Source organism: Cryptotermes secundus, unplaced genomic scaffold, assembly GCF_002891405.2.
Source record: "Cryptotermes secundus unplaced genomic scaffold, Csec_1.0 scaffold741, whole genome shotgun sequence".
Lineage (NCBI taxonomy): Eukaryota > Metazoa > Arthropoda > Insecta > Blattodea > Kalotermitidae > Cryptotermes > Cryptotermes secundus.
This window is the reverse complement of record NW_019724599.1, coordinates 556,252-573,514: the sequence shown is the minus strand read 5'-3', so window position 1 is coordinate 573,514 and position 17,263 is coordinate 556,252. Positions and strand designations below refer to the sequence as shown.

Genomic DNA, 17,263 nt, shown 5'->3' with positions numbered 1-17,263 from the left:
GCCCTGCATGATACAATCAAATGAAAACAGAGAACACTGACAAGATGTGTTTTCCTCCATGCTAATGTCTCTACTTACAAATCACAGAAATATCATGTTGCTGTGTCAGATTGCAGCTTTCAGGAGCTCAGTGACCCACTGTAGTCTGGAGCCAGACTAAAGCAACTACAGGTGTCCAGATGAAAGGTATCCAAAGTAAAAGAATTATATCTCAGAAAGCATATATTATACACATTTATGGGTTACACAATTACAAAGGGAAACTATGAAAGTTCTTTATGAGTATATAACTTTCTCAATAAATTTCAACGTGGACTCCCTTGGTCGCACAACAAACATCCAGACAATATTCTACCTCGTTCCATGTTACTTTAAGTATGTTTGGTGTTACAATAGCCAGAGTCTTTTACGCGAGCTTTCAGGTGTTGAAGGTCATTGATCTTAAACTGGTAGATAATTTTCTTCACATAACACCACAAGAAAAAAATCCAATGGGGTTAAATCTGGTGATCTAGGAGGCCAAGCAATTGGTCCACCTTTGCCAATCTATCTCTCTGTCCAGGTGATTTCTAACATGATGGCAGAAATGTGGCTGCACCCCATCTTGTTGGGGGATAGTTGGAGGTGGTAACTGGGGCAGAGCATACAGCTCCAGCACGTCCATGTACGAACGTCCAGTCACAGTCTTTTCCAAAGAGAAAAACAGTCTAATCAACTTGTCATGCATTAAGATGGCCCACACATTCACTCTGGGGCTACTTCTCTCCAACTCACATGTGGCATGTGGATTTTGACTGCCCCAACTCCTGCACAGAACATCACCTCAACCTAGAAGCAAATTTGGCAGAGGAAACCAGATGATGCATCAGTTCTTTCTAGCATGTCCACAGAAGAGTTTGTGTGCGCTACTTTGTCATTCAGTTTTAGTGCATGAATCATTTGAATCTTGTATGCTCTTAGGTGGAGCCTTTTGTGTAACACATCATGCACTGTTGAACATGGAATTTGTAACTGCAAGCTAGCCGCACCAATTGATTTGCACAGACTTCACTGGAATGCCTCTGTAATGTGATTGACGTTTTTCTCAGAGATCTGTCTCTTTCCACAAAATTTTACATGCAACAGACTACCTCTAGTCCTCAGTTTGTTGTCCCAAAATGCTTTTCCGTGTAAGAGGTTGACATCCATATTGCATTGTAAAATGATGTTGGACATCCAAAAGAGATTACAACTCTGCTAGCCACAACACACATTGAACCTGTTCTTGTGGTGTCAACATCATTACTAACCTCACTGATGGTCACCAGCTGGTGCATGTGCGTAAGCCAGGAATGAAAAAGAACTTTCAGAATTTTCCTTTATGAAGACATAAACCAGATACATGTATAACACTTAGTTTCTGAGATATCAATTTTTTGTTTTGGATACCTTTCATCCAGACACCCTGTATTTCCTATTCAGATTACAGAAGGAATTTCTTCTGGGAATGTCTTTTTAGCAAGGGTGAAATGACAGATACTATTCTGACTTCAATCTCAAAATACTGACTTGTGCTGTGAGGGGATAAAGTTTTTAAACTGAAAGTGAAACAAGTGGCATATGGATGAAAGGTTGTCCTACATGACAGGAATGTTCAGCTTTCAGTACTACTGCCAGATCATGTGAACATGATTTGGAAATGTATAGTTTATGATGTACAAACTTACATTTTTCAGCTTTTCTTTGAGCAAAGGGTTATTTGGCATTTCTTGTCTCATGGTCAACATCTCAGCTCTGCTGAAACCAATGAGTTTTTCCAAAACCTGAAATCAAATTTATAACAAATTTAATGGAATACAGAAATTTAAAATATCTGTCCTGACAGGGGCTATCATTAAGTTCAATAACTTCCTTACTTTTTATATAACAGAAAATAAATACTCTTTTCTTCCAATCTTCCTCCTATTCACAGTTCAGTGGAAAATATGTGCAGACACCTTACATTAGCTGTCAGTTAAATTGCTTTTTACTTTTAAAGAACACCAATACAACTTATCAGCATTTAAAAACATCCACTACACATTCTGATCTTTTTCCATATCATCATCAAGTGGTATATGTCCAATTAATTAATTAGTGAATTGCTATTACTGTTTTCTACCCCACTGAACAGGAATCCAGGGTTCCAGAAATTTTACACTGATCTTTCAGGTTTTCAATTCTGGGGGGAGGATATTTTCTTGTGAGATAATTATCAAACAATCAAATGACCCCCCCCAAAAAAACATCGGCTAAATAACAGGTAAAATATAGGTTAAAGGTATGTGTGTGTGTGTATTATGATGTTTGTATGTGCATGAAATTATTGTTATCCTGGTAGCTGACTTTACAGTATTGTACGTGTGTGTGTTCATTACCTGAGTGTACACATAGTTATTACATTACAATAATGTATACTGCAAGTAGAAGAGAATAAACAGATTGCATGTCTTTATTCCCACAGTAGTAGTAAAAAAACTTGTGGTGTTAGAAGTGTGGAGTGTCATGGTTTAAGAGCTGCCTATGAGAATTTTACCACATCATGCATGAACCATACTTACAAGTATCTTTGCAGTGCTTTCCTTATGGTTGGTGCTATGTTACTGTAGCTGTATGTGTAGCTTCTAATAGGTTTCCTTTGTGTAACTATTGTTATGGCTGGCATTATGATTTTATTGCTCTTATTGAGGTGTTTCTCTTGATGTTGCATATTGTAATGGTGCTACAGAATGGGAGTGGGGGAAGAGAATGTGTGTGCATGTTTCAGTTTCAGTTTCTTGGGGTGGGGTGAGGCTGAGTCCACTTGGTATGTCGGCCACTGAGGCCTACTATACTAGCCCCAGAAGACAGATGAAAGATGACAGTGGATCAGTCGGTAGAATGTGAATTGGCAGGGGAAACCGAAGTACTCAGAGAAAGCCTGCCCCAGTGCCAATCTGTCATCCACAAATCTCACATAACCTGACCTGGGCTCAAACACAGACTGCCATAGTGGGAAGCTGGCGACTAACCACCTGTGCTATGGCACAGCCTGTGTGTGCATGTTACTTATCATAAGAAATTGCTAATACTTACATCTGAGGATAATCTGGCATCTATATTCTTGGAACCATCACATAATTTCACAATTAAGTGCCATCCATCTCTTCCATATGTCATCTGGGATAATAATGTCATGATAAAGGCTTTCACTGTAAACACAGTTCGACCCTCCACTGGAGTTTCTATCTGACTCAAGTACACAAATGGGTTACTACTTGTCACTACAGGAGATGTGCAGGCAACATCTTTTCTAACAGCTGCTTGCACTGGTATTTCATAATCTTCTGGCTGAACATGCTTCTTACCTAGTTTCACTTTTAAGTTCTCATAAGAATCCAATGTTCTATTTAAATCAATATTTGGAGGCACTTGTTTATATTCCAACTGGACACCACACTGTTTTAAACATTTCAGCTTTGCATCTTTGTCTGCTTCAGATGCATTACTGCCGCAATTTGATAAACTATATGAATCAGCAGTTTCAATATTGCTCTTATTAAGGAATGAAGTTATTTTGCTCTGAGTAGTAGCGCTCTGGGCTTGGGATTTTGGAGTAACCGGTAGACCTATCCTACGTCGCTCTACTGACAGAGCTTTCATATGGGGTTCAGTCTGATAATCTTGCCTAGTAGTTAGGCTGGAACCAGTTAACTTATTCCTTTGCAGTGTAGTCTGTATTTCTGGCCTCTCCAGTTCTTTCAATGACACCTGTAACAGGATGTCATCATCATCATTCAGAAGGCATGATGGGGTATGATTTGCTGTTAATTTGCTCTCTGAAGAGGGCGGTGATGTTTCTGGCTGCATAGGAAACCGCTGATAATGCAATGATTCAAATTCCATTTTCTCAGAGCACTCTGCCTGCAAATCTCCAAGGAATTTCTGTTCAATTTCATCAATATCAAGGTTATTTAGTGAGTTCTCCATCTCCTCCTTATATTCACGTTCCAAGACTGACAGCTGGGCATCCATTTCTGCTTCTAACATCAAATCATCTTCATTTAGTAACTCCTCTTCTAGTCTTCTGTGGGCAGTTCCCACACTTCTATCAGGATTTCCCTTTGATATCTAAAACACAAAAAAGTTTCTATGTATTGATCCTATAATATGAAGGTAGAAGAACTGTGTAGATATCTCTTTTCACATAGATCTTTAAATAAAAATAAAAAATCAAATAGTCAATCCTTCTTTCTCCAAATTTTTCCAGTTACCAAGAGAATATAATTTTCAGTTTATTGTCTTCTGGGTTTATTCTCTCATCTTCTCTAAATGTATATCTAATTACTATTCATAGATCTCTCCTGCATTTCATTAACATTTCTTAACATAATTGTTAATTCTTTATAAAAATTGCAGTTGTACAATGAAATGTGCATAATTATAAATCTACAACATGCAATTCAAACTAAAAATGTCTTCTGGTTAACAATAAAAGCTACAGAGCTTCAGTTTCTTTTCTTATACAGCATAAATGCAAGAATGAACATATACGTTACGAAATAAAAACATATGACAAACATTTCTAAAAGGAACAACCTTTAGGGCAAAGTGAAACAACCATCTACAGAATTCAAAAGGTTCATGGAATTCAGTGATAAACTCAACAAAAGATTAGAATAGTATCATAAGAATCCTTAATTTTCCAAGAACAAATGTCTGACATACTGACTTGTCAATCTCACAAACGTCCAATACATCAAAAGCCTCATATTTTTTTTATTGAGGGGCCCTTTTGGTGCCATTGTGATTGCTTAACCCAAATAAAGTATGATGTTCTATTCTGCAATGTTTCAGCAGGATCTAAATGGTCCATGCATCAAATTTATTTTCCATGACAAATAGCTGTCCTAATAACCTACACCACTTTACTGATTCTTTTTACCCACACAGCACAAAAATTCTTCTCATTCCCTTTTCTGGCATCTGACCATTGGAAAATTTTGTCCTGAGATTTCAATGCCAAAGTAGAAACAGAAGACATTTTCAAACCAATAACTGGGAATGAGAGTTTACACGAAATTGATGATGATTCCGACAGCAGCCCGAAGAATTTTATGCTACTGGTTTTCAGGGGCCTGTGAAATGATGGGACAAGTGCCTCAATGTACAGGAGATTATATTGAAAAATAAAAACATTTTTCAAATCAGTACTATTATTTGTTTAAGTTCTATATCCATTTGCAACTTACTTATTGACTTACCCTCGTATTTCCTGCAACTATAGTCTGGATGGGTCATGACCACAAGCCTAGCATAAAACCATACTGGACAAAAATGTTATTTTCTGTTTCAATGTGATGACATGTGATAATTTTCTCAAAATTCAGGAAGATATGCATTCTGCAGACCCTTCAAAACCCACACATACAAGAGAGAGAAGATCTCAATCATCACAGATTATGGTAAATCAGATATTTGATATCATAAATTAATAAAACTTAAGAAATGCATCATCCAACAGGACATACTGTAGCGTGTGAAGCAATCATAAAATTCAAATGGAAAGTTATCTTTCTGCGATGCATTCCACCAAGATAACAAATTTGGAACAAAAATGTATAAATTTTAATAAAGATTTGGTTATGCATATCATGTGTGTATCTTGGTAAACAGAGAAACCTGGCTAGTACAGATGTTCCACCTACATATGGAACCATTAGTGGGGGGTGGAGTCCAGCTGGGTCCACTCAGAACAGCGGCCACTTATTGGCCTATTGTACCTGCCCCGGGTGATTATGATGATGGAGAATTTTGTGGAATGAAGATTGGCAGGGGAAATCAAAGTACTCAGAGAAAACCCACCCAGTGCCACTTTGTCTACCACAAATCCCACTTGACCAGACCCAGGTTCAAACCCGGGCTGCCACAGTGGGAAGCCAGCGACTAACCGCTTGAGCTATGGCATGGCCATATTGAACCATACTAGAAGTGGTTCAGAAATATGGAGATGAACACATAATATTTATGGACAACTACTTCCGCTCACAAAAATATCTCAATGACATGCACCAGACAAAAATTTATACATGTGGTACAGTTCATCACAACAGCAAAGAGGTGCCATATGCTTTCCATCCCAAACGTCCACAACTGGAGGGGGGGGGGAGGAAGAAGAAAAAAAAACAGACGATACATCCAAAGTACAAGAAAACCTATGGACTGTGTGCTGGAAGGACTAAAAGAAGCACAGGTCCTTCTCAATATGAACATTGCACCTACAGAGGAAAACTTCAAGGAAGGTGGGTAACCTATGAAGCCTCTGGTCATCAAAGATTATACACCCCATATCAACGTGTTGATTTGAGTAACAGAATGGCAAATAGATACAGCATAAGCACGAGAACTTCAAAATGGACAAACAAATCTTCATTTATAAGACGACACCACTTTGAATTCATATAGTGTTTAGCAGTCCTGTGGGGGAAACATGACCCATCTGAAATTCAGAGAACTGTTTAGGGATCATAGTGTTCTATCCCACAAGGATAATAGTGAAATGCATAGTGTGCCAAGGGGTCAACGCAGCAGTTCAAATACTCAGATGAACTGAAATGAAGTAAAATATTTCTTGCTGGCTAAAGGAAAACAGCGGCACTGTCATCTGTGCAAATAAAAGAAAACAGTGTGTACTGCAAGAAATGTGACTGTGTTTGCTGTTATGCCATGCTTCAAGCCAGGGCACACCAAAACCCAGTTCCGACAGTGTTGAGTGTGACAAGTGATCTACAAAACAAAAGAAATACTTCTGCTGTAGTCCATTGTAGCATGGCATAATAAAACTGTGTCTTTCACAAATTAAGTTCTATGCCTAAGGTCAGCCCCTGCAACAACATACGAACCATAATTGGGGATGATGCAGAATAATACTGTCACGTAGTATGTGTGACTAGAGACCGAGTTTGAACTGGTGAATAGATTTATTGACCATTTACAGGTCATAACTACAAATAACTAGAACACTATCAATATTTTTGTTTTATTGACGTCTGTAAATAAATGATGGCAATATATTTTTTCTAGCCTTATACAATTAGAATTAAATTCTAATTGCACAAGACTAGTAAATATATCCATCACTTTTAATTCCGCTCAAATGCCGAGTGAGAGGTCCGAAATTTCCACACTTACAAGGTTAATTTTATACCTGTAATCAAATCAACATGCAGCTGGTTTCTTAGTTTATATTTTACTCCTAAAGTTACTCCAGTTGGAAGTATAATCAACCAATACAACCTTAAAAATGTTTGGACTAAGAAATACTGCTGCACTGCATGCGAATGTGCAGCTAGACCTTATTATACATACATGTACATATTTGAATATGACATAAAAACCTGATTTGTGTTGTTCCTGGATGACGGCCTGTGAACGGTGTTTCGTATTGGAGCTGTAAGCATTTGTGTTTGTGACGTTCCAGCAGAATTTTGCTGAATAGGCAGATGTACAAAATCATTCCTTGGTACAACAGGTGGAAGTGTCACCTGCGATTTCATGCTCACATCAGTTTGTGTCCCATATGGGTCTAGATTCTGTGGCAAGTTCCTGAGAGACAACGAAGTAACCGTAAGATACTTTTATCAATACATGGAAATATACCAAAATGTTACTATTGTAATACGAAGTTGGGTAAAGATGTTATTTACTGACCAAGGGACTTAAATATCATATTTGCAGGTAACTGTGCCATTTTTGTTACATTAAACAGCAGTGAAGCAATTAGATGGTTTCTTCTTCTAATATGAAAATGGTCATATAAGAATAAGTCCAACAACAGTAGAATGTAATTAGCAAAGGAGGGACACACTTTAGTGAGCCTTTGCCTGGCAATGATAGACATGCCTATGCCTTTGCCTATGGAAACGGACTGATGGGGATTTACGAAGTACACCGCTGAAGAGGGCTCAATTGCCATGATGTACATACCAACGTTCATACAGATCAGTTTGGGCATTCGAAAGCTGGTAGGGAGGATATGCAGACACACAGACAGGATGGAGATCGCATAAGCTTGAGGAAAGTAGGCTAAAAATATATGCTAGTGTTTTGTCTCTGTCAAAATAGATATACAAGAACACTATTTTATTATTTTTAAACTTTACAATGTGTGCCTGTTATGACATAAGAATGTCATACTTTCATATGCTATAGATACTTCTTTCTTACAAACTTAATTCACAAAATACACACAGTACACAACACCACACCTACTCTTCCTGTTCCTTTCAGGTGTTTTTGTAATGCTGGCACACCTGTTGGACATGTAAGTACATACTGTCTTGGTAACAGATGTTTTCCTTTCTTTTCTTTGTTGTGGCAATTGATGGCAATGTGAATTCTGAATATCTGACACCTGAGTGTGAACACTTTTATTATTTTCAACCCCTAGCTGATCATTTGGAAGGTGGTAGGAATTAATAATGTACATCGAAAACTGCTGCAGCAACAGTTAATAAAATAATGCAATAATGAAGATAAGAACAAGAATGGTTATTGAAGAATCTGAGCATTCTTTTTTCAAGATACAGTAAGCTGGTTTCTCTGGAGATTTGCACCAGTGTGAAGGCAGGTAATCAGTCTGCTGGAATGGTGAGGGAGACAAGGAAGCTAAACTGCAGCATAAACAATACAGAGTTTAGTAAATTACAGTGCTGACTACAATAGCTACAAAAGTTTTGAATACAAAATTAGGCAAAGACTATTTCTATCACATAATTGTATCTACCCATTATCAGTCCACTGGAAGGGAAATTATGAACAGAAGAGAGACTGCAGCATGAATAATCATAATTACTGTGTCACAGTAAAGAAGGGGCAAATATGTGATGCGAAAACTAATCCTTCATACAAATTGGGCAAGAAATTTATCCAATTACCAAATTAACAAATTATATAAATACTTTTCAGCATTTATTATTATTAACAGATAAAAACATATTTTAAAAATTTGCAACTGGATCTGAATTTCAGATATCTCTTTCATTGTATGTAAACAAAATAGGTTGTATCTAGGTTGTCAAGTCATCATCATAACTACCATGTTTCAACTAATTTGGAAACTGTTAACTTACAGTACTCCTGCTAGAACATTCTCGTAGGCATTCGGTACAAGTAAAGAATCAATCTCTCCACCAAGAATTTCCAAGTTATGCTGCTCAAGCAGAAGAATTCCTCTTCGACATTCAACTGGGCCAACAATAAGCACCTTTGAAACAAAAAAAAAATATTTATACCTTCAATATTATAGTGAGGAACACTCTGAAAGGTACCTGGTACAAGAAGGGATAAATCTCCAAATCAAACATGCTGGAGTAATTTTTTTTTCATTGCTAGTGGGGTAGGACTAAGTCCCTTGTACTGTGGCCACTTCTGGCCTATTGTACCAGCCCCAGATGATAGGTGAGGGTGATTGTGGAGCAATTGGTGGAATGAAGATTGGCAAGGGAAACCAAAGAACTTGGAGTAAACTTACCCCAGCGCCACTTTGTCCACCACAAATCCCACTTGACCAGACCCCGGGATCGAACCCGGGCCGCTGCGGTGGGAAGCCAGCAACTAACCACTTGAGCTATGGTGTGGCCCTACTGGAGTAATACTACTGAAGAACTGTTCAGTATTCAACTGGATCAACAGCCACTTTAGAATAAAAGATTCAGTGTTACTGAACAGATATTTCAGGAAGGCTGGAACATCACCACTGTACTTGGGAGGTCTTAGGTTTAAATCTTGGCTCTGAGACCAGCGATTCTGACTAAGGTTCCTTCCTTGTTTGTGTGCTTCTGTCATTACTATTTCTCTCTTGTAACTCGTAACTAACTGCTGAACTCAACTGAACTATGTCACAAACACATACTGTCACTTATATAGCTGAGGGACAGACAACGCATCATCGTAAACACATGTGATCGCTACCCATCACTGCTGTGTGACATCACTGCACGTGCAGGAAACATGTCACATGACGGCCACATACTGCTGTGTGATGTCACAGCATACACGTTGCATAGCAACGGTCCATCTGCAAGCATAGAAAACACTATTCCTATACTGTTGGCCGCGTGTGTTGCGGGCATTGTCTAGCAATGGGTCTACATGCCACAATATGAAACCAGTCTCATTTCAAGAAGCCTTTGAAAGTACACAAATATGTATGCATTTTAATACACAAGCAAAAAGCAAATGTAAATACTGACTCTTACCTTACATCCTGGAAGAAGCTGCTCACTGAGTGACATGAGTGGCCTGTATTCAATCCCTTTAATATTCTGGACCCCATCACATAACGATAACTGAAGCATGCGAGTTGGACGAGGTTCCCAAGTCTGAGGCAATGTTGCACCAATTTCAACATTTTCATTAACTTGTTTACGAATTTCCTGCATTTGTGTGTAAGCAGATTGCCCCACATTTTGTATTCGTTCAACCTACATTGAAAAAAGAGAAAGTAATCAACATAGCTTGTCTAAGGCATCTAACTTCTCAGCAGGGTAACTTACTTTACTTACTCTTGGAGCGGAGCCCTTCTGGAGGAGCCGCCACTTCTGCAGCTACTCAAGAATTTCCCAGCACTTTTATGGAACCCAAAGGTTCATCACCGTGTTCACAAGAGCCCTCCACTGGTTCCTATCCTGGGCCAGATCTATCCAATTCATACCATCCCATCCTATCTCTCTAAGATCCATTCTAATATTGTCCACCCCCCTACACCTTGGTCTTCCCTGTGGTCTCTTTCCTTCTGGCTTTCCCACCAATATCCTATACGAATTCCTCGTCTCCCCCATTCGTGCTACATGACATGCCCACCTCATCCTTCTTGACTTGATCATTCTAATTATACTTGGAGAAGAGTACAAGTTATGAAGTTCCTCATTATGCAGTTTTCTCCAACCTCCTGTCACTTCATCTCTCTTCGGTCCAAATATTCTCCTCAACACCCTGTTCTCAAACACCTTCAGTCTATGTTCCTCCTCCCTTAATGTCAGAGACCAAGTTTCACACCCATACAGAACCACAGGCAAAATTATACTTTTGTATATTCTAATTTTTATGTTTTTGGACAACAGACAAGAAGACAAAAGGTTCTGGACTGAATGGTAGTAAGCATTACCCGAGTTCAATCACCTCTTAATTTCTTCCTGAATCAGGTTTCGATCTGTTATCATTGTTCCCAGATATCTGAACTGTGCCACATTTTCAAAACATCTGTTTCCTATCTTTAAGTCATGATTTTGCCCTGCATTTTTGTGATGAGACAGTAACATATACTTAGTTTTCTCTATGTTTACTTCTAGACCAACCTCTTTACTTGCGTCAATTAAAGTTTGTGTGTTTTTCTTTATGGTATCTACATTATCACCCAGTAGATTCACATCATCGGCGTAGACCAACAGCTGTGATGTTTCTCAGCAGGGTGACAGTGACTCAAAATATCACGTTGGAAATCAAAACATATTCTCTGACATTCTGAACACTTTAGGTATGTACATCTGTTTGTATTACAGTAAATTTTCTCAACTTTCAAGAATGATTATCAGTACAAGTAAGAACTATATGATAATTAATACTGTACTGTAGCACCCTGTTGCACATCACTTATTTATTCCTTGTTAGTTATAAGCTGTCTTACATGCAACTTGCTGTTTAGAACTGTTAAAAATTTTAAACTTTAAAATCTCTTCTACATCACTGGTGTCTCTAAAATTGCTGATGAAACAGCTGTGCTTCCATCTGTAGGCTCAATTTTTGGGGTATGCCCTTATCTATGTGCCCATGTGTCTTATGGTGACTATGTTGTGTGTAGCTGTTACGAATTCATAGCAGCTATACACAACACAATAAGAGGAAATTCTGTAACAAACATCCTTTTATATGATAAAAATTACAAATATGGCAATAAAGCAGATTTTTAGGTTATAACTGATGACCAGAAGAAAGCAGAAATACATATACACTGACAGAAATCACACACAGAGACATAGTGCTTTGAAATATCTGCTTGCTTTTGTATGAATAAAGTTGTGTGATTATTGATCTCTAATGTTTGCTTGCCTCTCTAGATAGCTTAATTTAAAGACAATAGACTCAAAAATTTTTCCCAAAATTACTTGTGTCCACTGAAGCAGAGACCATATTCTATAGCAAGTGTCACATACCTTCGAACAAGGCCAAGAGTAACCTTGAATGCACAAAAGAAAAATTTCAGACAAGGGGGTGGGTTTGAGGGAGGTGGAAGTGGAGGAACGAGTGTTAAGAAACTCCTCCCACCACAAGCTATGCACAGGATTTGACTATGAATGTGGGGCCTTGTTCAAAGTTATGTGACACTGTCTATACCAGACATGATTTAAATTTGTTTGATTCCATCTTTCATTTGTACAAACCCAAACTACATCTAGTGTAAAAAGACACTTTGAGATTAAAGCGTCTATGAAACTGATGTACCTGAAGGTACAGGATTACTAACTGCAAGCTCTGGTGCAATAACCATACACTCTTATCAGTGAACAATTCATAAAATAAAAATATATACTATAAACTACTTTCCAACCAAATTCAATAGGTAAACTGGCTCATACACAATTAACTTGATAAAAAATAAATAAATGAATGATAAAAACACAATGATGATTACTACTACTGCTCCTATTATTACTGCTACGACACTCCCCGTTGCTTCTACTGCTACTTCTGCTGCAATTTCCACCTTGAAATGAGAGTGGAACGGTACACTTTAGTTTTGGTAAAGAATACTGAATGCTTTCAATGTACTGTCACAGTTAATAATTAGTGGTACCTGAAACGCAGATTATACATTCCCATTAAAAACTTATACCTTAGTAATAAATTTAAAACAGTTTCTCAGTTTACCAAATTCCTGTTATTGCAATACTGTGAAGAAAGCAAAAATTATCATATGCAAATATATATTAGAATGACACTCCTAAAAAAACAAAATGTTCCTTTTTTTGTTCTATCACATGTTACTTCACTTTATATCCATCGCTTGGAATACATAACTTTTATGATTACATAATATTCTTTAAATTTGTTTTGCTTCAAATTACCAGTATCACCTATACAAAGGGAGCCAGGATAGCACAGTTGGTATAATGACTGGCTACGGGCTGGATGACCAATGGGTCGGAGCCTGAGTCACAGTAGGGTCAAGAATTTTCTGTTCTCTACGTCATCCAGAGCAGCTTTGGGCCCACCCAGCCTCCTATCCAATGGGTACCAGTGGCTCTTTTCCCTAGGATAAAGCAGGTAAGGCGTGAAGCTGACCATTCACCTCCAGCTAGTGCCAAGATCAAGAAAATGTGGCTTTATACATTCACTCCCCCATACACCTTCATGGCATAGTTAGTTAAGCACTGGGACAACTTTACCTGTTACCTATACAAAGAGTCCTGTCTTCAAGATACAATGATACACGGTCCATTGTCCACTGAGGTTTCAGAGGAACATATTGCCTCCATCTTCAGGGTCAAAGAATAAGCCAAGCAAGAAACCCACATGAAGCAGGTGACAAGCAGAGCGCTGCTTCATTATGAGGTGGTATCAGAAAGTTCCCAGACTTTTATTGTTGTTACTGCCTTGGAGAAAGAAGATGAGAAGGGAGGAAGGTCACACTTCCGCAAGCCTATTGCATCTGTCTGTCACATGACACCCCACTATGTACATGTATTGTTTTTACACAACTGCTTTTTTTACTTCATGTTTCGTTTGTCTGTGATGGATGACAAAATCAAGCAATGTGCCTTCATCAAGTTTTACGTAAAGCTCAGTAAATTCACTACCGAAACCGCTAAAATGGTTCACTAAGATTTTGGAGAACATTCTTTAAAGCCAGACAGCAGGTTTTAAAAAACATTCATGTTTCAAGACCAGTCAAGTGTCAGCTGAAAATGACAAACGTTCAGGCTGACCACGCACTAGCAAAATGCCAGAAAATGTTGAAAAATGTGTTTAGATCACTGATGGCCTGACTGGCAAATATATGGAAAAACATGTCAACCATTACATACATTAAGTGATGGAAATTTTATATAACTCTATTTAAATAAAGATAAAGGAAGATTTAAAAAGAAAGCTGTTTACCTGCAAGGCATATTTTCCTGGAAGAATTGTCATCATGATGACATTAAGGTTCAGTGGAAGACAGCCTTGTCCCATTTCCCTAAGATCTGCTAGCTTCCATTGCTCAAGCACAAAGTCCTTCAGGGCTGCTATTGAATACTACAACAATGACAATTATGCTTAAGAAACAAAGAAAGAGGCAGCAATGAGCAGACTTCATAAAGTAACATGGATGTTAAAATAAATATGTAACTCATTTAACAAGCAAATTATTTATTTAAACTGTTGAATTGACACTGGACAATTTCCATCACCTCAATTTAGTTATTTCAAGTCTGGTCCTTGTTTATAAAATCTGCACTATATGGTCCACAGACAGCAGTCAGGTAATGTCACCTTTCAAAAGAAAAAGGTTATATATAACTGCTCTAATGTAATGATGTTCATACTAACTTACGTAAATCTATCAAACGGTTTAACGGTTAACAGACAGATAATGCAAAAACTTGATGACAATCTATGCTTAAGCTCCCTTAAAAAATAAGGAAGGTAACTTAGTAAGGTTGAAAAAATTTATGCCAAAAGTGAACATGTACATAGTTCACATTCTCCATTAAACACAATGTAAACTTCTTCTTAAAAAATGTATAAAACACAAAATATTTATTTTATGCAAATCCAGAATTTGGGTGTCATTTGTTTTTTATTCAGTGGATGTTTACACATTAACATGTATTTGGTTCTTCAAACAAGACGACACACCAAACTAGCTACACAGATGAAATTCATATGTTTCTAAACTTCTCCATCATCAAACACCAAATTCAGAAGTTGGAGGATGACAGCTAGAGGAAAAGTATGATGGTCCCAAAGTCATCCATTTAACAGATATGTGCTGAGAGCATAATGAATTGTGCAATATGGATATTCAGCAATCTGTAAGGACTACATATGCCAGGGAGAGAAACAATGGATCTTGCAACCATTATACAATGACAAAGCAAATCATATATAAATACAAAATACCTGTTCCACTTTTCATATATGATATGATTGGGATGTGTCATTTATGAACGTAAAAAGACACTAACATCTTCACCTTCAAATCTCATTGAGCCTGTTATGTGAAAAGACCTTTATGAATGTAAATTACAATACGTAGCATTACTTCTTTAATTCTCTATGTAACTTCACAACTTCTTGTTAAACTAAGTTAAAGCACAAAAGTGATTAAAATTAACAGTATAAACGGTGTTTGATTTTTAGGAAACTCCTATATCTTCTTGTACACTACCATTTTATAACAATTCTGCTGCTGGTGAGTCATATTGAAAAAGTAACACCACAACCACCTTCAGATCATTTCTGACAGACCAATTTTAATTACTAATTACATCCATAGTCCATGTTAGGTGGGTTGCAGATGTAGGAGACACCCTCCAGTTTTTGAGAGAAGCTGCGAATATATTGAATATGCAGTCGTGGACAGCTGACAAGGGGTGGTCCTCCAGCTTGGGGGCTGGGCGTGGGGCTAACAACTCCTCACCGTAAAAGATAATTATGTTGTGAAAATGAACACACAGCCTTGGACCTGGACAGATTTCTTGGATAAACGACCTAAGCTAAAGAAAATGGATATGAGATTTGGCACTTGGAATGTTCGAAGTTTGTACAGGGCAGGTTCACTCAGGGCAGTGGCAGAAGAAATCTTAAAATATAAGTTAGATTTAGCGGGAGTACAGGAGGTCATATGGGATGGAGGTGGCATCGCACCAGCAGGAGGCTATACATTTTTCTATGGAAAGGGGAATGAAAATCATGAATTAGGTACAGGTTTTTTCCTACACAAGAGAATCATATCAGCAGTTAAGAGGGTACAGTTCGTTAGTGATAGGATATCATATATAATACTAAAAGGTCGTTGGTATGATATCATTGTTATGAATGTTCACGCCCCAACTGAAGATAAAATTGATAACATAAAGGATAGCTTCTATGAAGAACTAGAACATGTATTTGATAAATTCCCAACGTACCCTATGAAAATTTTGTTAGGCGATTTCAATGCCAAAGTAGGGAGGGAAGACATTTTCAAACCAACAATTGGGAATGAGAGTTTGCATGAAATGAGTAATGATAATGGAGTCAGAGTAGTAAACTTTGCCACATCAAAAAATCTTACTGTCAAAAGTAAAATGTTCCCACATCATAACATCCACACATTTACTTGGACATCTCCTTGATGCTTGATGTCCGATCATTCAGGGAAGCAGATTGTGATAGTGACCACTACCTGGTGGTGGCAAAGGTGAGCAAATAAACAACACACAGATTTCATATGGAGAGGCTCAATCTCAAGAAATTAAATGAGGTAGAGGGTAAAGAGCAGTATTGTGTTGAAATTTGAAATAGGTTTGCGGCTTAGGAAAACTTGGAAACTGAGGTGGATGTTAATAAAGCTTGGGAAACTATTATTAGAGAGAGTATAAAAATGTCTGTTAAAGAGAGTCTAGGTTATTATGAGCTGAAGAAGCATATGCCATGGTTTGATGAAGGATGCTCAAAATTATTAGATCAAAGAAAGCAGGCCAAATTGCAAAGGTTACAGGATCCAAGAGAGTTAAAGGGGGTTAATCTGAAGGATATAAGACGTGAAACCGGCAAGAATTTCAGGAACAACAAGAGGGAATATATGAAAGACAAAATTGATGAGCTTGCAATGAACAGTAAATGCTTGGTTTTCCAATTACAATTCTTCATTTTTTTCCCCATTTCCCCCGAACAAATTACATTCCTTACTTATCTCATACTCCTTGATCTAATCATCCAAACAACAGCAGGTTATGAATTATAAAGCTATTAATTATGCAATTTTCTCTGTCCTCTTACNGTTATTGAATGCACATAGGGTCAGTGATGTTAGGCAGACACAAATCCATACAGTTGAGCCGTTAGTACCAGATCCTAGCCCTTTTGAGGTTCAAAGTGCTATTGCAAAATTGAAATGGTATAAATCGGCAGGTAGTGATCAAATTCCAGCAGAACTTGTTCAAGCAGGAGGCGAAATATTATGTTCTAAGATCCACAATCTAATTACTTCTTAACAATCAAGTTCCTTCCGTCAAATGTG

At 37.7% G+C, this 17,263-nt stretch overlaps 1 protein-coding gene across 5 annotated transcripts in view; it reads right to left on the bottom strand.

Moving 5' to 3' along the window:
• Positions 1 to 523: 523 nt before the first annotated feature.
• Positions 524 to 17,263, bottom strand: part of LOC111862419 (recQ-mediated genome instability protein 1) — a 22,561-nt gene continuing 5,821 nt past the window's right edge. For all 5 annotated transcript variants that reach the window (XM_023847796.2, XM_023847795.2, XM_023847799.2 and 2 more), the window contains exons 3-8: positions 14,155 to 14,292; positions 10,257 to 10,481; positions 9,129 to 9,262; positions 7,395 to 7,602; positions 3,094 to 4,128; positions 524 to 1,802 (exon numbers count right to left, since the gene is read on the bottom strand). In XM_023847796.2, the coding sequence (XP_023703564.1) occupies positions 1,647 to 1,802; positions 3,094 to 4,128; positions 7,395 to 7,602; positions 9,129 to 9,262; positions 10,257 to 10,481; positions 14,155 to 14,292 (1,896 nt within the window). In that variant the 3' untranslated portion in view covers positions 524 to 1,646. The remainder of the gene's footprint in view (positions 1,803 to 3,093; positions 4,129 to 7,394; positions 7,603 to 9,128; positions 9,263 to 10,256; positions 10,482 to 14,154; positions 14,293 to 17,263) is intronic.